This window comes from Anastrepha obliqua, chromosome 1, assembly GCF_027943255.1.
Source record: "Anastrepha obliqua isolate idAnaObli1 chromosome 1, idAnaObli1_1.0, whole genome shotgun sequence".
NCBI classification, from domain to species: domain Eukaryota; kingdom Metazoa; phylum Arthropoda; class Insecta; order Diptera; family Tephritidae; genus Anastrepha; species Anastrepha obliqua.
In genome coordinates this window covers 125,870,297-125,897,291 of record NC_072892.1, presented here as the reverse complement: position 1 = coordinate 125,897,291, position 26,995 = coordinate 125,870,297, and the positions used below count along the sequence as shown (strand labels likewise).

Here is a 26,995-nt window from a genome sequence, read left to right as displayed (position 1 = left end):
AAAATTGTGCCTGAGCGATTAAGTTCTGCGGCCCTGAGGAATTTACCGTGGCCATATTCTAAGCACGTCATCACTCCTGAGGTCAGGTAAGAGTTTGTACTTCAGATTTCTGATCTCAGATATTAAATTATTTGTTTTTCAATACTACTTTTCTTGCAGCTGTATCTAACATCGAGAATGACCATTCAAATCCGCTCATATCTGCATAAAGGGCCCTTCTGAAAATTAGATAAATTGCGTCAGCCAACGACTACAAAAGAGCGTTCTTCTCTGCAGCTACTCAGTGCTGATCAGCAACCTTTCTGTATTGAAAAGGCTGAATAGAAGCAAATATCGATTAATTCCGTGCCACATGTCACTGTTGCGGCTAACTTCGTACTTACAGATGGACATCAATCTGTCATCTTACCATCTGTGCGCCTGTTCGTCGATATGTATACGCTTTAATCATCAAGCCATTCAAGTGCACGGAGTTCGTCACATGCAGCTCATTGAGTAAAATGTAATGAATGTGGCACAAAGCCGCAAATATAATGAATGTGTTCTGCAAGCACGAGTGTATGTGTGTCTGTTGGTGGGTACATATTTTTTGTTTGCAATTCCCAATAGATTTATAGCATACGATAACGGTACTTACCTACCGAAACTGCAACATTTACCGCAATTGACCAGATTTGTTAACTTGTCTGACAGCATGCAGCTTGTTGCTGACAATAAGAAGAAAAAAGCAACTGCTATAATAAAATTTGAAAAAAATCCTGAATTCAAAACGCACAGTGCACCAAAAAGACGCCTCGGGACCAGCAAAGCAGCGGCAGTTGTAGTCGCAGCGCCGCCGCAGCCGCCTTAGCGTTAGCCAGTCGCTCAACCCCAGGCGGCTTACTTGCTGGCTGGGCGTCGTAAACGCCTGATCGATTACCCGATCGAACTGGTAGTGCCGCTGCTGACGCGCCAACATAAATGCTGAATGCGGTTTAACCTGATTTCCGCTACGTTTTTACCAATTTTGCATAAATTATGCGCGAATTTGGTTTTTTTTCGTAATTTTTTTCGTCTCTTTTTCGCTTGCTGCAGGAAAAGTTACTACCAAGCGCAAGCAAATAAAGGAAAGAAAATAGGTTATGTAAAAAAAGTGCTGCAAAGTGGTAGAGCTGAATTTGCGCTTAGTTGCAGTTTTTATTTTGTGTGTGTGTGGTATTTGTTGCTTTTACACTGCCAGCGTAGCATTTAGTGACAGCAAGATTTTTATCCGCTTACCTCTGCCATGTAAATTGCATTTGTTTTTTTTTTTCGTTTTCCCTAACAAATTCAAATTGAATCGGGAACCCGCTTTCCGCACACTCGCGCACACTCTCTCCTTCCCGCTTAAGCCATTTCTTATTCGTTCACTGTCGCCACAACTCAATTCCCTATTGGATTTACTTCGGCAATTATTTTAGTTGCAGTCGATTTAAATTGGCATTTCGGGCAGCCAGCAACATTTGCCGATCGCTGACAGCGCCACTGAGGTGGTTCATTATTTGCTGCTTGCCTGTTTTGCTTTTGCAGCCACTCGTTTTTTGGTTTTTGCCTTTTCACATTCTTGTGCCTTTTCCAGCTGCCTGTAATTGCTGTTTCCACAAATGTTGAAGATTCTTATCGTCTACTTTAGCTAACAAGTGAATTTGTATAATTAGCGTGAAAATGTTGCATTTGAATAAAGGCAGTAATTAGGGAGAGTTGCTTTCAGTTACAAAACAAAAAACAAAACAATAAACTAATTAAAATTAATGCCGAAACTCCAATTACGTTTGAATATAAAAATGAGAATTAAATTGAATTAATTACGAGTTTAAAGTTCAAATGAAATGAGGAATAGGAAAAAGAATAAGAATTTGCAGAAGACATAACAGCCGGCATCTTTGGCCCTAAAGCAAGGATATCAGTGTCGACGTGTAAGCTTTCGAGTATTTTCCAGGTGCAAGCCCATGTCAAAAAAATCTTAGTGAAAAGGTTTAACTTAAGCGAAAGTACCGCTACAACGGTATTATCATTCTATATGTAAGACCGGGCAGACTCAACACTTTCCGTGAGTGAGCAGAGAGACTTGATAATTTAGCAGGAAATTGCTGCATTGATCTCCTGCGCGTCCTAAGCGATAGAGGTACATATATAATGAGAGAAGCTGTGCAATGTCAAGAGAAGCTGCAGCAATAACACCGAATTCTCAAAAACGAAAATGAACTACTGAGCGATCTCACGTCAGGTGATTCAAGTATTTTGTCACTCGTCACTCGTTAAATCTTCCAGAAATTTATTTCTTCCTGCGCTTGATACATTAAGAAGTGAAATGAATAAATTATAGAAAAATTGTTTTTCTTTCACTTTTATTAGATTTTTTCTTTAACCATAAAATACTCTTTTTTTTAAACCCAACTAAAAATGTTTGGAAAACACAAAAAAAAGCTCCAAAACAATTTTTTTTCAAAAACAATTTTTTTGTTCATTCAAAAACAAAACAAAATCCTTAAAAAATTAGTTTCTTCGTTCATAAAAAATAAATAATAATGTTTTTCTTTAAATTTTTGGAAAACAAGTTTCTTCGTCCATTTAAAAACAAAAATTTGCGCAGTATTACCATTCTATGGGTCTGTCTGCCTAAGCTCAAAGCCATTTCCTCAAATGAAGTAAAATGGGTAAAGGAACTTAATGACCTTATCGATATTCTCCTCATCCTAGGCCATAGAGACATATAAGAAGACGAGAAAACAGATAACGTGGCAATAGAAGCACAAAAACCAATTCTAACGGAATCCTTATTTTAATAGCTCCACAAGAAAGTATAGAATTTTTTGAAATTATGTTATTTTTTTATTTTTCCAAAAAAAATTTTTTACCAGAAAATACACTTTAAAAATATATATATTTAAAAAAATATTTTTAACAGAAAATACACTTTCAAAAACAAATACAATTTACAATTATTAATTTTATTTATTTTTTTTTTTATTAAAAATTTTTTAGAAACAATTTATTTTGATCTTTATATATATTTTTAAATAAAAATTTTTGAAAATAGTACTTTTTTTTGGAAAAAAATTTTGTTTGTTCATTTTGAGTATAGTCTAAGAAATTGTTTTGTTATAAAAACAGATAAATTTTCAAAAAAGTATTAAATTTTTTTTATAAAAAGAGATAACTTGGCAATAACACAAATTGTGATGGAATCCTTATTTTAATAGCTCCACAAGAAAGTATAGAATTTTTTGAAATTCTGTTCTTTTTTGTAATTTTTCCAAAAAAAGTAAATACACTTTTCAAAAAAAATATTAAAAAAAAAAGTTTTAAAGGAAAATACACAAAAAAATTTTTGAAAAACAGTTTCGGTTGTTCATTTTTTAAAAAAGTAGAACTAGATTTTACAGTGATTTCTGAGTATAGTCTAAGAAATTATTATTACAATAAATATGAAAAAAATCTTAAGGCAACTGTTTCCCAAAAATTTTCAAAAAACAAAACAAAAATTTAAAAAAACTATACGACAATTATCAACATTGAATAAACTCCTAATTATTAAATTTTTTCATGACTTCTCAGTTTGCTTCTTATGGCAGTTTACTTCTTCTCATGCAACTGCATAAACTCGCAAAATAGAAATTTCCGTCTCGTACTTGCCTGTATAACTGGCGCCGGTTGTGTTTACTTAGGTACTTACTAATTTACTAAGGATGACGCACGAGAAAGCCCGAGACTACTCGATGCCGGTCTCTGTTGAGTACCAAAATATTAAGCCTTTTATGATTATGCGAACTTTGGACCAACTTGCAACTTATACAATGGGAGTAGACACAATTATCGATTTAGATTTGGTAGAAACTGTTGCATGGGTCCAACATTAAGCACTTGCGTATGAACTATCAAATGGTGGGTTACACTACAGAGCAGTTTGTCTGCCTTTGACGGGCTTTCACTTGACTTAAATTTTTGAGTCAACTAAGTTCCTCGAGAAGTCAGTGAAGTTTGAAGAGAAGTTAGCCATGGCATTTCTTTTAAAGCCTTATCCCTATGTCTCCCTGCTTGGGTCTCCAAAAATGATATCTCACCCTACACAAATCTATCCATCCATCCCTATGTATATATTAAAGTGGTGCACAAATGACTTGCTTATTACAAAGCAACAAGTCACACATTGCATGTGACACTGTTTGTGATGACAAAAAGCAATGTAGGCACACAACTTGAACAGCAACGAAGAAAAACTGTCTTCAAAAAGCAATACTACTTCGGCTCTATCGACAGTGCACGAATTGCACGACGCTGCTTATATGCTTGCATGGCAATGGTAGAAAAACATTCTCATACAAGCTTTGCCGAAAGACATCAAGTACAATGTGTGAATTGGTGTCATATGTATGTATGTACGTAGTGTGTATTAGCACACCTTCGAGATGTATGAAAATTGCAAACATACACATTTCTTCGCTCCCCGCGCACTTTTGCGTATTAAGGGCAGAATATTAATAAATAACGGTAAACTTTCGATGAATAATTTTTAAAGCTATTGAAGTTATGAAATAAGACAGCTTTTAGTAAATTTAAAAGCCAATAAAGTGCGCAGAAGAATATTTGCAGGCAAAGTTTAAGTTGTATTCAAATATTAATCAGAATTTAATTTTTATTCTACAAAACCATCATACCAAACATTAACTGCCTATTTGATTTTAAAATATCAGGAATTCATGTAAGTAAATAATCCACATTTGACACAATTCACTTGTTTGAATTGAATTGTTTTTCATTGCCTTTCAGTGTCATTGCTTTTCTTGCTATCTTGCCGAAATATGTGTGTAGTGACAATGCTGAGAGAGAAACAAGTCATGCAAAAGCATGATTTGGTTTTCTCTCTAGCTGCTATTGCCTGTTACTGTTAGTTGAGAACAAAACACTGCATTGTTGTGTGAATTTAGCAAATGACTTGAAAGCACATACATATGTATATGTCGACTTGTGCACCACTTTAGTATATATTACACTGTGGTACAAAAAAAAAAGTTGCAAAAAAACTTTGGATCGGATATGGTGAGGGTTGTAGCTTATGAAAAACTGAAAATAATGGTATAGTTGAAATTTCCAATACACCCCCAAAATCTCATTTTATGGCCATAAAACCGTTTTTCAGTAGGTTGATATGAACAATCACTCCTAACTTCGCCAATTTCCATCCGATTTCGAATTTGCTTTTTTAGTTCGAAAGAACAAAAACAAGCCTTTTTGACAGTGTGTTAACATTTTTTCTGAAATGACAACTGACGAGACTGTAGACGGAAGTATTTCGAATTTTTTTATTTTTTCTCTATTTTTTCGACTTTGACATAATTTTTACGATATTATCCGATATTGAGGATTTTTTTTAGTACACTACTGTTATAGTAAATTTAATTTTGCGTCAAATGAGCTATATTTGACTGTAATTGAATTAAAATTAATAGAGTTGTGTGGGTTTTAAGATTTTTTCTTTTTTTACTACGAGATTTGGTATGCGTTTCGAAGCATGAAAATAATAACAAGTGTCATTATAAACGCATAATATTTATTGGAGTATTGCGCAGTGCAGCACTGTACGGTATGGTACGGTGCAGTACACAACGGCACTGGTTCCAAACTTAAAAATGCATTGGAAACGGCCCTTTGGAGTTTAGTATGGTACGGTACATTTGTCATTTCTTCATCAGTTTTGAATACTTCTCTGTAAGAAATTCGATCATCATCATTCATCTGAAGTCGTCATCAACTAAATTCCATTGTTTAAATCGAGAAGCGAGCGTTTCAGATTGCCTTCCCGATAGAAGTATGTAAATCAGGAGAAAGATCCTGAAAATCTGAATTTGATACAATGTCTCGTTCTGAAAACTTAGAACCAGACGGAAAGTACTCTTCATCATCAGGTTTATTGTTATCAGTTTGATCATCATCAGCAATGAGTTGAACTTCCTTCAGTTCATGACCTGCAGTTGAGTCAATCATATCGTCCAAGACTACGGGGTTCTTAACAGTTGCAACGTCAGCATACTTTATGTGCTTTCGAGTTTTATAATGATGACCGTTTACGTCCGTTTTACAAAAATAACAATCATCTGGTTTATGATAAGGCTGATGATGCCATATCATCGGAGAATATTGAGAAATTTGACTTTTCTGGCAACGTTTTGATTTATATCTTTTGAATTTCAATGAAACAAACAATAAAACTTTGACGTTTTAATAAGGTTAAATTATAATAACAAACTTCTTTTGTTAATCAATGTACAGTGTGAACTTTGGCACACTTGGGAGCTTTTCCATATTTCTATTGAAAAAAATGTGCTATAATATGTCAGATATTTTCGTAAGTTCTAACCAGTTCTGTTGTATGCAGTACAGTGTACTCTTATGTATTCATATATACTCCAATAAATATTACGTATCTATAATAACGCATCAAAACACGTCCTTATTCCCATTTAGCGTAAGCTATACCAACATTCCAAATTAGTAAAAAAAAAAACAAAAAATCTTAAAACTCGCACAACTCTACTAATTTTAATTCAATTACAGTCAAATATAGCTCATTTGACGCAAAATTAAATTTACTATAACAGTAGTGTACTAAAAAAAATCCTCAATATCGGATAATATCGTAAAAATTATGTCAAAGTCGAAAAAATAGAGAAAAAATAAAAAAATTCCAAATACTTCCGTCTACAGTCTCGTCAGTTGTCATTTCAGAAAAAATGTTAACACACTGTCAAAAAGGCTTGTTTTTGTTCTTTCGAACTAAAAAAGCAAATTCGAAATCGGATGGAAATTGGCGAAGTTAGGAGTGATTGTTCATATCAACCTACTGAAAAACGGTTTTATGGCCATAAAATGAGATTTTGGGGGTGTATTGGAAATTTCAACTATACCATTATTTTCAGTTTTTCATAAGCTACAACCCTCACCATGTCCGATCCAAAGTTTTTTTGCAACTTTTTTTTTTGTACCACAGTGTTATATATGCACGTATGTATGCGTGTTTATACCTGAATATGAACATAAAACTGACACCAGTGTAAACAATTTTAAAATGATATTAACTGAAATAGTCATACATACATACACATACACATGCATTTGTAAATATAATTCCGCACAGCCTCACAAACAATTGCAAATCGCAGAAAGTGTGTAAAATTGCTACGCTCCGTTAGATATACAATTTTTTCACACTTTCACATTCATTATTTCCTATTTATATGTATGTTTGAGTGAGTGTGTATGTAGAATCGTTTACAGTTTCGATTTCACAATAAGATATCCACTTTAATTACATATCAGTACTTCAAATATTTAGCTACAATGCGAACGTACACAGGTATTGTGTGTATGTGTGTGTGTGTGCCTGCACTTCATTTGCGTTTCATTGTCTATTTGTTTAGCTCGCATGACAGCCGCTGGCGGTGACACACTTTTTTCCGCACGTCTAACTTTTCAATTGATTTGATTTACTTATGCACATACATATGTATGTGTGTATGTATGTATGCATGAGTTTGTGATTTGTGAGTGCAGTCGTACTTGATAATTGGATAATGGTGTGACCATTTTGTTTACTATTTAATTGGATGATAATGAAAACGCTTACAATAATTGCAATTAAATGTGACTTTTTTGTGACAGTCATTTCCTTTTTTCCATATCACAGATTTACATTTATGTTTTAAAAGCACGAACACAAATAGCGATCGCCTCCACTTAATCGAAAATATTTTTGTGTTAATTGATTGCCGGTTTTAAATTCTTAAGTTGATCAGGATTATAGAAAAACTCGCGAGCCACATATATTATTAGTTTTTACTCACAAATTCATAAGGTCTATGAAAGCTGTTTTTTATTCATCTTATGCGTTTTGCTACTCACTTTTCAAATACTTGGAAATACACCCATCCGAATAAATGTGAAGTTCTTACTCCTAAAGGTCAGATATCCTTTGAAATTTGCGTAAAGAAAAATCTCACTATTTACGCTTTATTTTTGTAAGAGTAGGAACTAGCGAAGCCACTCTTGTTCAAAATGACGCGTCTACCAAACGTTACTGATCATTAAAATATGAATATGGTTAAGAAAGGTACTTCCTTTGCCCAAGAATGATATATAAAATTGGTGCTTACATTATTTGTAATGCGCGTCTTGATGTTTTTCCACAAAGCGAGGGACTCACAATTTTATGCCGTCTCCAGACGACAAATGGTTTTGTATGAGAAACTTGTTTCTTTGCAGAAATACACCCATAAGTTTGCCAGAAAAAATATTTTCTTCCTTTTGAACCCGGGGTACCACAGAATAGTAGTCAACGATCAACCAATTCGGTTACAATGTACAATATACGGGTTTACATGAATTGAAGTCAAAAAATTAACGTAACTTTGTTCTCACGTAATTGTGTGTAGATGAGCTATTGGAGAGTTATAAGAAAATAGTGTCAGAAGAGTAAGCTTTTTTAAGTAAAATTAAAAGTTTGATTATTTTAATGAGCATAAGAAAGAAATTCGAAAAGACAACAGACATAAAAAAAAGGTATTTGTTAATAAAAAATGTTATTAAAACTCTTCAATTACATCAGCTTAACACCAGACAAGTAACGGTGCCAGTTCAGAGTTCTCTCAACCATCTTTCTTGACATGCTTTTGGCAGGTCAGTCAGAATACTATTTACTCGGCGTTGTCGCTAGACAATAAAGTGCTCATACAGTCTGTGTCAGAAAAAAAGACCCGTTCTTTTTTCTTGGAACTTCAAGATATATTTCGATCTACTTTTTCTGCGTAATAGACCCGCTCAAGGGCTACGACGCCAGTGCTAACTCACTCAGGTTAGTGTCGTTCGGAACTTTCCCGTAAACGCAACCAAACAAAAATGAGTGAGAAGCACGCGAAGCGTTTTGAGGCGGTGTTTTTATGAACGCATTCGAAAGGGCCGAAATTATCTTACGGCGCGACTGCAAAAGTGATTAAAAATCAAAAAAGTTTGTTGAGATGTGAAATCAGTGGTATACGGTGTACAAAAAATGTTAATGACATTCACGAGCGGGGCTTGAAGCGAGGGACGACAAAAAAGCAGGATAAAGTGATTGTCCTACTTTTTAAGCGGGGCCCTTCTTTGCGACAACGCCAAGCACTATCCGTTCTTGCTAAAAAGGGAATAAATGTAAGTATCAACACCATCGAACGACGACTGAAGAAGCCGAACATATCCTACCGTCCCACATCATCAAAACCATTGTTCTCAGAAACACACATTAAGGAACAACAAAACAAGCAAATGGCGTCACAGTATTGGACATCAATTTTAAGCCATCAGCAGAAATCACTTATGCAACTTTGCGAAAATTAGCTGCTGCTTGACCTCCTCCATTGAAAGCCTTTCCACAAGAAAATATACTGCACGTGTAAATGAATGTGAAAGTATAAATATAAAAAAATATAATATAAATATCCCAGTTTAAGCTGTAGGCGATTATCTTTGTGTATGACTAACATTCGGCAGGTCTCGGATCCGCACAGTGGTCGCCCCTCAATTGTCAAATATTAAAAATAGATTTTTGAAGAAAGCAGTCGCCCTTCAGCTTCTCATAGAAACTTTATGGCATTGCGAAGCGGCAATAGGCTTCACACATTTGTGAGATATTGACAAGATTGAAGACACAAATCGGAGGCGGATCTTAGCGAATTATTAAGGAAATTATATAAATTTTCTCAACTATGTAACTATTTATGTACCAAATGGAGCTCAATCTTGAGCTGATGGGCAATAAAGAGCAAGGAATTGCGAACATTTAAGACAAATTAGGATTAGTAATTTTCCGGTTCGTTATATTATATAAAATTAAAAAAATAATTTCTGGAAAAAACTCGATCTAGGATACAAATGTCAAAACCAACTGTGCATTTGCGTACCTACCGGTGAGCCTGAAGGCATGAGGTTCAACGCAAAATGGTATTTATAACATAACCAAGAAGAGTGGAGGCATTATTTAGATACATTTTCAGTGCGTTGTAATTATCTGGCAATTGCGTGCATTTCGTTTAAAAAAAGTATTTTCATTAAAATTATATAAGCTAAGAAAAATCATTAAACTCATATACCCACATCGACTTATGCACATAAAAACATACGAGCAGCACCAGCTTAGCACAAGAATCGCATAAATCACCGTAAGTGCTACTTAACGCACTGACTTGCACACTTACAACTGCCACAGGCAACATTAGAAGCCAATGAGCAACGGATTCTGGTTTTTTTGTCCATACCAATACTAATGCAAAAAACGTGCAGCTTTACCGCTGCAAAGCACACAAAAAAGCAGCTGCTTCGGCCAGTCAGAAGCTATTCTTTATTCATAGCAGCAATGCGCTCTGTGAGTACGTACGTATGCCGCTATGTAGATAGTTTATATTTCTTTCAGCTAACGGCAATGCGCTTGCGCTTTAGCGTATATTCGCATTCATTAAGACAAATGATTGCTGCATATTTGTTGCAAGCAAATGTCACTGAATGTGGCAGCTTAGTAAAGTGGCCACAACTCGGCAAAGACTGCGCTAATTGGCAGCCACTGTGTTAGCCAGCTGCTACAATAACAACAAAAACAACAGTAGCAACAACGCACATACAAGCACAATAAAATTAAATAAGTATGCCTATAAGTAAATAACTAGCAACACCGTTAGGTGCTTTTTGACAGCTGCTGCACCTGTGTGCAGCTGACAGAGTGACGCGACAGCAACAACTAGCATAAGCACAAAAGCAAAGCTTCAAAGTGGTTGGTCACATGCGAGTGTTGTTGCATGCGAATATTTAGGTAAATTAATGTGCAACATTAGCTGCCGCGTGACAACGCCATTGGCAAAGGAGTGGAATGATAGTGAAGACGAGTGTGGCTAGGGAATGAGTGGAGTGTGCGGGGTGCCAGAGTGGCATGCATGGGAGAGCGCATCTTCTGGGTCGAAAATGTTGAAAACGAATTAAAATATGAAAAACAAGATTTTAAACAAAAATATCAACTCCGTGTAGTTGCCACACTCGTTTCGGCTTTTGACACGAACTCAGCAAAAAGTAGGTAAATAGCGAGCGACAATGCGACTCTTCACAGGCCATCATTGCAGTGGGAATAGAAGAATAAAGCATTGGAAGGCAGTTGACGTGAACTTTAACCTGCTGCACTTAGATTTTTTTATTTTTTATTTTTTTCGTTTTGTTATTGCATCAGCTTAGCTTAATGGCTGGTTTTGTGGTTGGCGCTCACTGTAGTTAAATTGCAGCAACTATTTTGTCATTTGGTCTGCTGTTTATGTTACCACTTTTCCGTGTAGAGTTTGAGCCCGTATTTCCACTTCATATTTTTACTACTTTTTGCTATAAAAGTGGAGAACAAAGGTGAACAAAAATGGAACTAATGTATGAATATGGAATGAAATAAAAGGAAACAGAATGCAATCAAATAACATGGAATGGAATGGAAGGGAATGAAACGGAATCAAAGTGAAATGATGGCAACGAAACAAAAGAACATAAAAAGCAAGAATGACTGATGAAATGGGGCCACGAGGAGAGACAAAAAATTAAATTAAATTAAAAATAACTGAGTGAAATATTTTTATTTATTTAATATAAGGAAAAAAACAATAAATTATTATTTCACATTAAAAGGAGCACTAACTGCCTGGGCTTACGGCTCACTGCTCTGAGTGCAATAATATGCAACGTACTGCAGCGAATTGAAATTAAGTGAAGTCAAATCAAATTGATCCATATGAAACAAATGGAAATGGAACGAATGAAATGCCATAGCATTGTTTCTAAGCAAATGGCGCGAAATGAATCAAATGAAATGCAATAAAAAAACGAAATGGAATCACTAAGTTAAACAAAATAAAATGCAATAAATAAAAATGAGATAACAAAAAAAAATATATTTAATTTGAAATAAAAGAAAATTAAATTAAAATTTAATCTAATTAAACTAAATACAAACAAATAAAACATGCAAAACAAAAATTATAAAATAAAATGAGAATAGAACTATGTTAAGATACTTGTACACAAAATGTAATGAAACAAAAAAGCTAAATAAAATAAAACTAAATAAAAAATGTAATTAATTAAAAAAAATTAGCTAAACTTAAGTTAAGTTAAATTAAACTAAATAAAATACAAAAAAAAAACTAAATCAAAAAAATTTAAAACCAAATTATTTAAAGAAATGTAATAAAACTTAAAATAAAATAACACAAAATAAAATTAATTAAATTATATTAATTAAAAAAAAACAAAATGAAATTATAAAGGTTAGTATTCAAAAAAATTAATTAGAATCAATAAAAAAACTACAATAAAAAAACTAAGTTAAAATTATTATATTATTATATTTAAACTGTAATAAAACTTATAATAAAATAACACAGAATAAAGTTAAATAAATTAATCTAAAAAACAAAATGAAATGAAAAAGATGAGTATTTAAAAAAAAACTAATTAGAATGAAATAAAAAAAATTGCTCTAAATGTAGTGAAACAAAAAAAGCAAGAAAGAAATGAAATTGAAATAAAGTGAAATTAGAAAACAAAATAAAAATTTTAGATAATTTAAACTAAAAACAAGAAACAATTTAAAATTAACTTACGCTAAATTAAACTAAAGATACAAAGTATAGATAAAAAGTCAAATGGACTGAAAAACACACAAAAACAGATAAATAAAAATAAAATAAAAAATAGAATGAAAAAACAACTATAAAAAAATGAATTAGAATAAAATTAAAACAAATTGCACTAAACGTAATGAAACAAAAAAAGCAATAATGAAGTGCAATAAAAATAAAATAAAATTAGAAAACTTAAAAAACAAGATATAATTAATATATATACAATATATATTCGGGTCGATTTAAAAATCGCTCATTGCTCTGTGAAAATCGTATTCTAGGGATCAAAATAAGAAACTTTGCCGAAGGAGCCATACCTCTAGAACGAATTCTGATGTCCCCCAATTTGGGTCGAACTTTTGGGTAGGGGCAAATTTTGAAAAATCCCACTTTGACCCATTTAGAGTGCCCCAATCGAGTCCAAATGTATGACCGACCCCCACTAACTTTGGACTGGCGATCCACCCATGCCAGTGGCACACCCCCTGGAACTCCCCTGGGGGGTTCCCCATACAATCATTTCAAAATATCACCATATTTGGCCTTTACATGAGAAAAGAAACTAAAAAGTTCGACCCAAATTGGGGGACATCAGAATTCGTTTTAGAGGTATGATTCCTTCGGCAAAGTTTCTTATTTTGATCCCTAGAATATGATTTTCACAGAGCAATGGGCGATTTTTTTGCCTCCCAACAAAAGACACTAAAAGTTCGACCCAAATTGGGGGACATCAGAATTCGTTTTAGAGGTTTGGTTCCTTCAGCAAAGTTTCTTATTTTGATCCCTAGAATATGATTTTCACAGAGCAATGGGCGATTGCCTCCCCACAAATCGACCCGGCCTAATATATATATACCATAATTGATGTTGTTCCACAAATGGAGGGACCTACAGTTTTAAGAGGGAACACCACTGTGATTTTTCAAAAATATCGATTTTTGTTTTAGCATTTTCTTAAAGTAGATATACATATTCAAAAATATGTAAAAAACCTTTTAACTTAAAATCTTGAAAATTGACGAAGTTATACTTTACATATCATTTCAATTATCGTACTTAATACTGAGCGCTCTCATTGAGAGCCGCCAATGAAAACTTTAAACGCGTTTTTCTCAAAACGACTTTTCTGAACATGGTGGCCTCGATTTCTCGAAGGCTTATGAACCGATTTTAATTTTGTTTTTTTAATTTTTGTACATATATTGGCTACAGTCGTACATAGCCGTTTTTTAAAATTCCAAAGAATTAATACTTTTTCTAGCCTTTCGAAAACGAAAAAAAGGTAAAACCATAAACTAATTTTTCAAACCTGCGCCATTTTCTCAAAAAAATTAAAAAAAAAGCCGCACCATACGACGATAGCCATTAATGTACAAATTAAGAATTTTTTTGGTTTTTTGCTTTCAGATGATTTTTCACCGTTGTATCGTGGCCACCAGGGTGCATCAGTTTATTATGACGTCAATGTATTGATATTAATAACAATTGTAATAATATTAATATTTTTTAATAAAAATTTGTGCCAGTATAGTTGAATATGTGTTAAATAAATTATAATTTGTCCGATCCTCAACTAATCATCCCTACGTATAATATAAAAAAAAATTCATGAAAATCGCTTAATTTTCACGCGTCCACAGTAGTGTTCCCCCTGAAGCCGACTCTGAACAGCGGATGTTTTTTCATGAGGAGCTTTTTCATGGCAGAAATACACTCGGAGGTTTGCCATTGCCTGCCGAGGCGCGACCGCTAATAGAAAAAAAATTTTTCTTCATTTTGGTTTTTCACCGAGATTCGAGCCCATTCTGAATTCCGAATGATAGTCACGCACCAACCCCTTCGGCTACGGCGGCCACGAAAAAAATTTAATTAGACTAAATTAAATTAAATTGCAATAAGTGGCATGAAATAAAAAAGAAAAAATTAGATTAACGAAAACAATTTATATAAAATTAAGTATTTATCAATAATTTAAAATTGCTGAATTAAATATAAATATTAAAAAAATTTTTATAATTCGAAAACAAATGCAAAATAAAAAATGTAATTATTTTTAAATAAAAACAGCAAATTATATAAAAATTAATAAATAAATAAATAAAAAATTATATAAAATTAACTTAAATTAAAAAAAAATTTACTAACATAATATAAAATAAAATTTATAATATATTATAAAAACAAAAACAAAAAACAGTTCCGAGAGGAACTGAGTCATGAAATAATAGGACTATGAATAAGTTCGTGCGGTTTTACAACAGATGGCGTAACTTGATTATTATTCCATCGATCCACATTTCCAAACATTCATTAGAGAGCTACTGTCGTAAGGCACAAACGTCAGTATAAGTTTTTTATTTGAAGCGTAAACAACAATATTTTTACCACACTTGAAAATGTCGAATTTCGTGCCAAATAATGTGTTTTTGCGGGGAATTCTTCTTCATTATTTTAATATGAAGAAAAAAGCAGCCGAAAGTCATCGTATCTTGGTGGAAGTTTATGGTGAGCATGCTCTAGCTGAGCGAACGTGCCAGAAGTGGTTTGCACGCTTTAAAAGTGGTGATTTTGGCTTGGAAGACGAAGAACGCGAGGGTGCGCCGCCAAAGTTCATGGATACCGAATTGGAGGAATTGCTCGATCAAGATCCGGCTCAAACGCAAGAAGAGGTTGCAAAAACTTTGGGAGTTGATCAATCAACCATTTCCAAACGTTTAAAAGCCATGGGAATGATCCGAAAGGTAGGCCATTGGGTGCCGTATGAATTGAAGCCAAGAGACGTTGAACGCCGTTTTATGGCATGCGAACAACTGCTTCAACGGCACAAAAGAAAGGGTTTTTTGCATCGAATTGTGACTGGCGATGAAAAGTGGGTCCATTACGACAATCCAAAACGTCGGGCAACGTATGGATACCCTGGCCATGCTTCAACATCGACGTCGGCGCAGAATATTCATGGCCTGAAGGTTATGCTGTGTATCTGGTGGGACCAGCTGGGTGTTGTGTATTATGAGCTACTGAAACCGAATGAAACGATTACGGGGGATGTCTACCGACGACAATTGATGCGTTTGAGCCGAGCACTGCGAGAAAAACGGCCGCAATACGCCGATAGACACGACAAAGTTATTTTGCAACATGACAATGCTCGGCCACATGTTGCACAAGTGGTCAAAACATACTTAGAAACGCTTGCGCCATCCGATTACTATCTCTTCCGATCGATGCAACATGGCCTGGCTGACCAGCACTTCCGTAATTACGATGAAGTCAAAAAATGGATCGATTCGTGGATTGCGGCAAAACCGACCGAATTTTTCACAAAGGGAATCCGTGAATTGCCAGAAAGATGGGAAAAAGTAGTAGCAAGCGATGGACAATACTTTGAATATTAAATTTGTAACCATTTTACGTCAATAAAGTTTCAAATTTCGAAAAAAAACCGCACGAACTTATTCATAGTCCTATTAGTTCACTTCGCCGAAGTTCCTTTAAGCCCATTTGCCTATTGTTGGAATGACTTTCATCTCCGTTCCGCGGCGCTTATGGTGCCGTGTTTTTTCTCAATGGTTTTACTACTTTAAAAGGAAATGTGGTTATACGTAATTTTAATTAAAGGCAGTTCAGTTCAAAGTTTGGGGGACCTCGAAATTGACTTCAGAGCTATGCTATAATGGACTTGTTTTTTTTTATTTGCGTAGAATTTTATGAAGAATCCGAAACTGCTAGGAACGTTGGCGAAAGAATCGTACCATACAAATTGACCCACTCTAACTTGCATAAATATCGAATTTCACAGAATTAAGTATTAACTCGTTTTAAGTATTTGTTGTAGGTTTTATAACCAGCTAAGCCTTCAAATCTCATTTGCTTTCTGGACTTTTGTTTTCTGCTTAGCTGCACTGACGCTGCATTGCTATTATTTATGTGCAAAACAAAATGAGGTGACACGAACGCTTAAGGAAAAAATTAGATAAACAGTTCCAACCCACATGCAATTGTGTTAATGAAGCGCAGTTTTTCCATCGATGCCATCATTCATTGGCCCTGTCTATGCCGCCAATAACCATGCAAAATGTTCTTTTGTTCCGCTCAACGATTTTTATGAATACAATTTTTTCATTTGTGTGACGCAACATTGCAGCGTTGTAAATGCAACACTTTATTATTAATTAACCATTTGGCATCTTTAGTTGCATAGAACTTGGGGTGCCCGCAAAGAAGGCAGTGAGCCAAGCAACAGGTATGAATATGCAGTCTACATTGCAAGCAAATGCCAAAAGCGCATCCGTAGCTAAAAAACAAAAAAAAGTAAAAATAAAATTAAAAAAAAGAGAAAAAAAGGGCGAAAAAATTAAAAGTGCTCAGTTAAATTTTTTCAAGAATTGTATTCTTCTGCATTTTTGCTTGAACTTTGCGGTTTATTTTTTTGCGGTTTATTTTTTTGTATTCTATTAGACTTCATTTTATTTTATTTTATTTTTTATCGACTCTAAATGATTTGTTGGCATGTCGTTTGCTGCTTTTGTTGGCCGAGTTGGTTTGGTGTCAGGTCACATTGGCCTTCAGCTGCAGCCATTCAGCTGTTTATCACAGCCAAAGCAGCAAAACAACTTTCAATTGCAACTGCGCCACTAACAATGGCGGCATGCATGCACATACAAGCGAATGCATGTGCACACGTATATATACATACATAAATATATATCAGCATATGTTTAACGTACATACTTGCAGGTACCTGTAAGAGTTTGCATTTGTGTGTAAGTAAATTAAATTGTTAACTGCTTCAACATCGAAAATGCACTGACAATGCTGTCTGTCACACTCTCGGCATCGCAAATGAACCGCAAATAATTTTGTAAAATTTACAGATAATTTATAAACAACAGCGTCGTTATCTGCAAACAATTTTTTGTTGCTGTCTGCCACTTTGGCTGCGGCGAAAATTGCATGGCCAACAGGTCGTCGTGGCTTATTAATGGCATACGTACTTACATATATTTCTATAAATGCGTGAAATTGAAATTTCCATCATAATTTAATTAGTTAATTGTATTTCTTTTGCTATAAGGCTTTTATTTTAATTTTTTTTTCTACTGTCGAAATGTTGGGCAACACCTAACGAAATCGAAATTAAACCTAGAATATGTACACACACTACCGCCCTTAATGTCATTCTGCAATTACTTCCCGTTGGTCTTCAAGTTCAGTCCATTCCCGCTCGGAGCGTTATTTGGTTGAAGGAGGTTGGCCTTTGTAAGACATGGTAGCATTTTGAGGCAGATTTCTTCTTCTCTATACTTTGTACAGATCTCGGCATCCGCAGACTTGGTTTTGAGGGCATGTTTGCCAGTCTGCTTGGAAAGATGAGAGAGTCTGTACATCAGTTAGACATAGGCATCTCTGTTTTCACCGACGGATTCCCCGACCGGAATCTGAAGTTGGAACGAAGTTTTTCTCTAGACTAGCCAATATTTCAGTATCCTTTAAACTGCCAAAAACTAGTAGTGTTTTTCAAGCAGAGATCTTCGCGATCCTGCAGGCATGCAAATGCTAAGGGATAACTCTTCTGGCCAAATTCTGTAATGAGGAGATCAAACGGCTCAAAAAACATTTATCTTTTCTGGGTTCCAGGACTCGGGAAGATAGATCGAAGTAAAATTGCCGATAAGCTTGCCAGGCAAAAGTCGACAGAACCTCTTTCAGTTGTCCCCACCTCAGACAACAGGGTCCCCTTGACCGTTGTTAAAGGGAAACTGCATTACTTATTTTTTAAAACAGCGCAAGACAGATGGAGTTCTATTTCATTCATTTCGTGTGCTGTGTCAAAAACACTTTGGCCTAAGTACGATATAAGCAGGTAGCCTAAAGTGGTAGGGATTCTCCGCCATTTAATTTCCAGCAGATCCGGCAGGGAAAGCGACTGTTGAATACTTTCTTTGCAAAGGTCCGTACCATATCTTTTTATTATATTTCATAAGTTAAGTTAAGTTAGGTTGAGAATAGTCCCATTGTGATTCCACTGGAGCTCGCCTTTTACGCTCCTGAGTCTCCTTGAACGAACCTGGGGATTTAATGAACTTTATTATTATAATTACGGCAACCCTATTAGGGAGACCTCTTCAATGCTACCAAGAAAGGCGAATCCGACGTGGAAAACCTTTTTCTATATAAAGCAATGTTTGAAGAGATATTCTTCAGCTCCTTCAGCGAATTCTCCTTAATGGCCTCTAACGACTCAAAGCGGCGTCCGCGGAGTGGCAATTTAAGTTTTGGGAAAAGGAAAAAGGGGGCTAAATCCAGTGATTACGGTGGTTGTTCGATGATATTTGTCGAGTTTTTAATCAAAAAAGTGTTCACAATATGAGCCTTGTGTGACGGTGCGTTATCATGGTGCAAGATCCATGAGTTTTCTTGTCACAAATTGGGCCGTTTCCTAAGTAAATACATTCTCTCTCAAATGTCGCATGACTTCCAAATAATATTCTTTATTTACCGTAGAACCATTTGGAATGGTTGATGATCAAAGAAAACAAGTAGCATGACTTTAACCCTTGACCGACTTTGACGTGGTTTTTGAGTTTCGGCTCATGTGGATAGCGCCATTCAGCCGCCTGTTGACTGATTGGCATGTCAAACCCACTCATTATATACCCACGTCTCATCACATGTTCCGATGTTCCGAATTCACTTGCTCAAGCATGTCTTTTATTATTTTATTTCATACCTTCTCATTTCTATTCACTTCGTTTCGTTTCCTCTCATTTTATTTGACCTGCTTTCATTTATTTTATTTTTCTAGATTTATTTGATTCCATTTCATCTGTTTCATTTCATTTTCCTTCATTTCGTTTTATTTTGTTTCCTTTCATTCCATTTTATTTATTTAATTTCACTCCTTCTCCTTTCATTTCATTTCTTTTATTTCATTTCATTTCATTTCATTTCTTTTCATTTCATTACCTTTCAGTTCAATTGAACTAATTTCATTTAAATTTATTTTTTGCCATTTCTTCTCGTTTCCTTCTATTATACTTCACTTCTTATATTTCATTTCATTCCATTTCATTTCTTTTCATTTCATTTCTTTTCATTTCATTTCATTTCATTTCATTTCATTTCATTTCTTTTCATTTCATTCAGTTCAGTTGAACTAATTTTATTTAAATTTATTTTATTCCATTTCATCTCGTTTCTTTTCATACACCGCGCTTCTTTTATTTCATTTCATATAACTTCATTATATTTCACATTTGTTCAATCAATTTTATTATATTTCATTTGACCAAATTTCATTTACTTAATTTCAATTAAATTTACTCAATTTCTTTCCATTTACTTTTATTTTTCCCCACTCCATTCCATTCCATTTCATTTCATTCCGTCCTATGTGTACCACAAATTTCTTTACTAATTTCTCTTTCCCACAAAGATTCCCAGTGCTTTCGCAAGCAGACCAACGAGAATGAGTAAATGTTTGTTATGTCTACCTAATTATTTTACAAGTAAATGCCAGTCTCTTCCTCTGGTTAATCAAATACTGAAGAATTCTCAACACAATTCTCCACACATCATTTGCAGAAATATTTAGGTCGTTGGCTTTAATTTGCAATTAGAAAATAATATTAGCAATTTGCGAAAGTAGTTCAACATCTGGCATTCGCACAATTAACAATTTGTAGCATAAATTTTTATATGAGAACTATGTATGTAGTTGCCAGTTTGCAAGTACGTGTGTATATGTACATGCGTACTTACCTGAACAAACATGCATATACACACTCTCAAATCATGTGCTTCCGCATTAAGTGGTAACAATTTGAATTTCTTGCGTGTGATGAAGATACTCTTGAGAAAATTCAAGTAGAAATATTATATGTATGAGCCTTTTTCACTGTGTGTGTGTGTGTATGCATTTGATTGCGGCTTGCGCAAAGCAGTAAACCAATTTAGTACAAGCTAAAATAATATGATATGGTTTGAAGTTGAATCGTCAATGCCAGCAACATTATTGAGTGGCAGCGGCCACGTAGCCATGCTACCAAGCTGCCAGCTGACGCGCAAGACTGCCAACCACACTCAGAAAAAAAAGCAGTAAGTATGGATTGAAATTGAAGAAAAAAATTATTACAATAACAACAACCACACGCATTGCCGGTGGACTCAAATTGCCCGGCTCAGTGGTTGACCAGAGTCAGCTGAGGTGGGGAGGAGCAAACTGCAATGCTCATTCCAGTCCAAAAGATATGAAGCTGTTTGTAAAATTACGCTGGGTGGAGTTGTGCTGCCCCACACAATTTGTTTTTGCAACTGTTTGTTTCTGTACATATTTTTTCAACTGCTCTGTTGTTCTTTTGCTGTTATTGTTACACGTTTGTTGCACCATTTGTTCATGTGGCAAGCTGTGTTGCAAGACGCTGACTGCTTGCTCAGTTGTGGTTCTCGGCTGATTATGGTCCGTTATGTTATGATTGCATTCCTGCTACATCCACCACAGCCTCCAAAGCTCGCATTGCCCTATCCTTTGCTCTATTCAAAGTTCAGTACGGTGCCGCTGAGCTGAGTTGAGCTGAGCTGAGCTGAGCTGAGTCGAGTTGAGTTGAGTTGTTCTTGTTAAGGTTCAATTACAAGGAATGCGCTGGCTATGGCTTAAATGGGTTATGTTGTTATTGTTATTTTCTGCATTTCTTACTGTTCTTACACTATTTCTTGTTTTTTTTTTTTTTTTTTGAGGTGTTTTTTATTTCGTGTTTTTGGTTCTTCAGTGGCTGTTGCAACAGAAGTGCTGCGCTTTATTATTATTGTTGCTAATGTCGATGTAGGAAACTTAGTTGTTGCTGCAATAATGATCGCTCAAGATGCTTAACCTTATTATTTTGATGTTAACAATGAGTTCTTTGGGTACCGTTTCCGGGTGTTGCTGCGAATAGCTCTTGTGTTCCCTGTGTTCCTTTTTTCGTTTGGTATTTTGTTGTTGTGGTGTTGCAAAAAAGCTGTTTGCTGACGATATGGGGTGTTACGGATTGTTACAGTAACGCTTTATTATTATTCTTTTGTTTTTTTGTTTCTTTTTCATTAACTAATAAGCAGTCTCAAGGAATAGCTCTTGGCTTTCGCGGTTTATAATGAAGGAAATGGGAGCATGAAATACATTTTTTTATTTAAATATTTAAAGAATATACTTAGCCGCGATTGATACTTACGGACGCCTTTTTACGGCGGCTTTAAATTAATGTTTCCCGGTTATGCAAAAAATTATAGTGTCCTGTTGAATGTCGATATCAGCGCCAATAGCATTGAGGGCAACAATGCTCTCAAATCTTGGTATCTGTTACTAAGGAAGTGGCGAAATGTGGTCTGCACGCGCTTTGTATTTGGAAAAGTTTTAGCATCTCTACTCAAACATACAAAAATAGTTCTTTAAACTAATGAATCCAATTCCTACCAATGCACTTGGACTGAGATTCCTTCTGACTCCACATTTTTACCATTTAAGGGCCGTTTAAGATACTCTTAACTGAGTTAATAATAAACTAAACATCCGTGAATGTCGAAAGAGCCAACATTTCTGGGAGTCGTTCACGGCATTAAATTTTCCTGCAAAAGAAAAGTTTAAGTTCTCTCTATTCGCAAACTGGAGTTTGAGGGGCTATCTTTCGAAGCAGGCAGGATTGGAACGAACGAAAAATTTGCACCAAAGCTTGTACCTCTGACTTCACTGACGGTTCCAAAATGGAATTGGTAGTCGGAGCAGCGGTTTTCTCTAAATCAGCCAATTTATCTATCTCCTTTAAACTGCCGAATACTGCTAGTGCTTTTCAGGCAGAAGTCTTTGCGAACTTGCGGGCATGTAGAAAGCTTAGGAATCGCGGAAGCGAGTGAGATATTAACATCTTTTTCGATAGTCAAGCCACGATCAAGGCTCTTGTTAAAGGGAAATTACACAACATATTCCTCGAGAAAGCGCAGAAAGGATGGAGCTCTTATTCTTCGTGTGCTGTACCCTGTAGCCCCAGTACAATAGACGGAGAACTCAGAAAGTCCTGGGGCTCCTCGGCATTCAGTTTCCAAACTCTCAGTTGTGTTCACTGGTCAGTGGACACGCAAGAGGTTTACCATTTTACGACCATTGCAGAAGCTGTAGGGGCGTATTGGTGTGGTGGAAGACGGTTAACACCAAATTCTCTCTGATCTACTTGCAAGAGGTGGAACGACTGACTGCTCCATATGTATATATGTGTGATACATTTTAGAACATTGCACTAATCGACACAATTTATTTCAAATGTTCCATAGCTGATATTTAGGACGTCCAATAGGCTGCAAAAACAGGGAAGTGGCATATTTTAATGCCAAACTGAACGGGAGTAGATTATAAAAGTTGGGACTACCAAATTACAGAGACGGACTGTGGCAATTACTTTGATGTGCACCTCCCCGACGGAATTGACTTCAGAATTCTATCTTCATAGAATATTCAATGGGACAGTTTCTCCCAGCCAACATAGTAGCTTCCTTTCGATCTCGTCTTCTTTGTATGCATTCGAACTAGAAAATTTCACGAAACTTTGCAAAGATGCTGACAGCAAGCCCCTGAAACAAAAATCACACAAACACAAATTTTTTACGGCGCGGTTCCCTCAAAGATCTGAAAATATATAACCGCACTGCATTCAACTCGAAATAAATGACATCCTTTGCATTACCGAAAAAACACTCCAAGCGGCTAGTAACATTATCCAGTCCCAGAGAGCTCCAGGCCTGGATGCTATAACAACTAGGACGGTCCTGCTAAACGGCAATTGCTAAACGTTCATACATATTTTTAGCAGTATTCTAAACCTACCTTAACGAAGACACTTTCCAAAAGAGATGAAAGATGTAAACCCTTGTGATTACCAAATGAAAACCCTGGTGAAACCGAGTGTAACCCACCCATATGTTTACTAGACACAATGGAAGGGAATTATCTGCGATAGGCTATCACCCTTAGCATACCAATTCGCCTTCAGGCAATCCCACTCAACAGTAGATGCTATCAAATGCATAAAGGAGTAGCAAAAGAAGCCATCGAGGCCAAGAGATGGTGTGGCGGGAAATAGGATATTGCGCTGTGGTAACCCTGGCCGTGCAAACTGCTTTTAATACAGCTATTCTGCAATGCATGCCAGAAGAAGGGGTGCCTAGTTATGTTAACAGAATAATTGGGAGCTATTTTGCCCACCCTTAACTGAGGTTTAGAACTGACAAAGGTGTTGAGGAGTACAACATAATAGCAGGCAACTGCCAAGAATCAGTTTAAGACCCACTCAAAATGTCACAAAAATGTGTACGGGATGTGTGAATGAAAGTACTTGGCTCTTTTTCTAGTGGAAATAAAACCTTTATGTTTCCTCCCTGACTAGCAGTTAATCCCCTTATAAAAATTAATAAATTTGAGATCTACTAAATTTATTTTCTAATCACACAATTCAACAAATCTCAAACAGTTAATGAAAATTTATTAAAAATTTATAAAATGAGCTACCAGCACAACAAAACCCAAACAGATATATTAAAAATTTATAAAATGCACTACCAGAACAACAAAAATCTACTGATGACCACCATCAGCAATACCGCCACAAGATCGCAACTGACAGTGACTAAATTATCAACGCTGCCGACACTAATGCTGGTCTTAAGTGTTAATGATCAAAAATAAAATAAAAAACGAGCCAGGAAAGCGGTGCAAAATATGTTTGCAGACAACAACAAGAAAAAAGAAGATCATAGAACTCGCAAGAGCTTACACGTCACCAGTAGGCAGATAGCCAGCTGCCACCAACCACCAGCATAGTGTTGCAAAAAGCACTGCGAGTTGCCAGAAAGTAGTCGTAATGATGTCATGTGCCCAACGCTAAAAGTATTGTACATAACAAGCATATAAAGCACAAAAGCAGAGAACATCAAAACTGAGCTGAAAGAAAATCCTGAACGACAGGCTGGTAGGGATGCAGGTGGTGGGTAGGTAGGCAGGCCGCCGGTGTAAAAAATGATGCTGTTGTCTAACGTGCGATTTTCCAGGCATTCCTTTTGAGCTATCAAAAGTTGGCCACGAACGGGAAACAAGAACAAACAACAACAGCTAGCTGATGAGCTGCCGTATGTGCCAAGAATAAGCGCCGAGAAACAGAAGGAAAGAATGTCAGGCATCACTTGTTGCCTGCCATCTTAATGGCCAACTTATTGCTAACATCGTTGACTTTTCAGCAAATAAATATTTTTCTTTTTCTTCACTTCACTAAATTTATAAAATCGCAGTAGGCGCTGTAGTCAAAGGTGCTATTGTTTTTGTTGTACTAAATAACTGTACTACTTGTTAAAAAGTGCAGCTTCAACACCTAGCTTCAAATTTTGTAGCTGGAGAGCCGTAAGTGGCATCTTCATAGTTTGCAAAAACAAAAAAAAAAAAACAAAAACAAACAGTGCAGGAAGAATTCATTTCTACAACAAGTCGCTAAGTGAACGTGCCATAAAGTGCACGAAGTGCATATGTAAATGTGTGTTAGTGCATCTATTTCTGTATGTGTGCACTCTTTCAACTTGCCTCGAACTTGGCTAATTTCATTGCATTTTATTTTTAGTTTTGATATTTTTATACCGCACTGCGAAATTGCTCTTAAGACCTCGCAACTTTCCTTCATCGTTTCTTATTTTATTTTATTCCCAAAAGCTAAATCATTTTTAACAGGCCGCAACAGTTAATTACAAACGGCAATGCTGTAACTGTAGAATTTTAACAACGAGTATAAAAACAAAAAACAGACCAGCATAAATACACATTTCTTATTGCCGTGAAACGGTAAGTGGCTGCCCTTTGGCATTGGCTGCGTTGAGATGTTGCGGCGGGAAGTTCGGCACTTATCTGGTTACTTACTGATATACCACTTAAGTTAAATAATATATGTATTTGCTTGTGAATGTATAAGTAACTGCTTGTTTGTATATTTCTCATCTTAGCCACCGATTTTTGGCGAAGGGGCTTAAGTTACACCATCTGCAAGTGATCATATAATTATAAGAGTAGATAGGTAAATTAGAGAATTTCGGTAAATGGGCTTTTCATTTTTATATAGTCCGAAAAAATGCTCAAACAATTAAAATAAACTCATCCGGTTTGTTTTTTTATCGTACGATGAGCCAAAGTATCTAAACCTACTGGCATGGCTCGCGGGACAGTAACAGAGAAGATGTCTGACAGACTCTTCCTCCTCCTCATTCTTGAAGCTTCTGCAATAGTCAAAATGAGATATGTCCGATATCTGAGCAAGTCGACCGAGGCAGTGGGCTGTAATAAAAGCAACTAACATAGAAACGTCTTTCTTTGACCGATTGAGTAGCATCTTTGAGCGTTTGACGTGCCCTTTTAGCCTGATTCTTTTTTACATGTCAGACTATGTACTCATCTCTTGGCTTTCAAAAAAAAGTTATATTTTTCCAAAGGTTGTCACATTTTTGCCTAACTAGACAGCCACCTCATTAATGGCTAGAATTTCAGGTTGAAATACGCTACAACAATTAGGAAGATGAGCCGAAACGCTTATATTGGCTACATACTGTAGACTCCAAAGCCAACTTTATCATCAAGCTTTGAGCCATCAGTAAAGAACTGTATGCAGTTTTTCCGACCAGGTACACTGTAAATGCACTCACGTCTAGCTGAAATTCTAATACAAAATAACCTTAATAAATAAGCAATAGTCAAAATAATTGGACCCAGACCGAGTGTCCAACACCTAATCGCTCCATTAGTTGCGGCAAACCGAGCAATAGTGTTACCAGTGTCTGTTTACCAACCAAGTCTAGAGGAGTTAAGAAGAAAAGAATATTCCGAGCATCAGAAGGCGTGGTTCTAAGAGCGCCGCTGCTAAATATAAGTGTCATACGTTGAAATGATAAAAAGTTTTTTTCGATTTTCGGCGAACTTATATGAAAATAAACTCTTTTGACTTACTTCATTTTTAACAAACCAGCACTCAGCATACATGAACTGAGATAAAAAAATTATTGGTAATATTTGGCGTTTTCATTAATATCCAGATCTAAATAGTCTTATTTTTCTCAAGTATTTTACCACACAATTCTATGTCATTTCCAATGGTAGAGACAAAGAAATTCTGCTTTGCTACTTTTAGTTGTTAGGTCACCAAAACTCAACTTTGCATAAACATTGTAATGCAATGCAGCCAAAAAAATGTTGCATTTTGTTTTTGCGAAAATCTGTCATTTCATTATATTAAGGAATTTATATATCT

General features: G+C 35.6%; 2 protein-coding genes across 2 annotated transcripts in view; one reads left to right on the top strand and one right to left on the bottom strand.

Moving 5' to 3' along the window:
- Window positions 1-26,995, top strand: part of LOC129236030 (cadherin-99C) — a 300,265-nt gene that overhangs the window by 139,006 nt on the left and 134,264 nt on the right. The window lies entirely within an intron of this gene.
- LOC129237151 (uncharacterized) lies at window positions 285-26,699 on the bottom strand. The gene is made up of 4 exons (XM_054871652.1): window positions 26,695-26,699; window positions 776-963; window positions 638-707; window positions 285-544 (listed from the first exon to the last, which is right to left on the bottom strand). Exons 1-4 carry the CDS (start codon window positions 26,697-26,699, stop codon window positions 478-480), a joined length of 330 nt encoding a protein of 109 aa, XP_054727627.1. The 3' UTR covers window positions 285-477.

Coding starts and splice junctions, on each gene's coding strand:
- LOC129237151 (XM_054871652.1), bottom strand. Junction 708..775: donor AGGCGTCTTTTTGGTGCACT/GTGCGTTTTGAA, acceptor TCTTATTGTCAG/CAACAAGCTGCATGCTGTCA. Junction 545..637: donor AAATGTTGCAGTTTCGGTAG/GTAAGTACCGTT, acceptor TCGTGCTTGCAG/AACACATTCATTATATTTGC.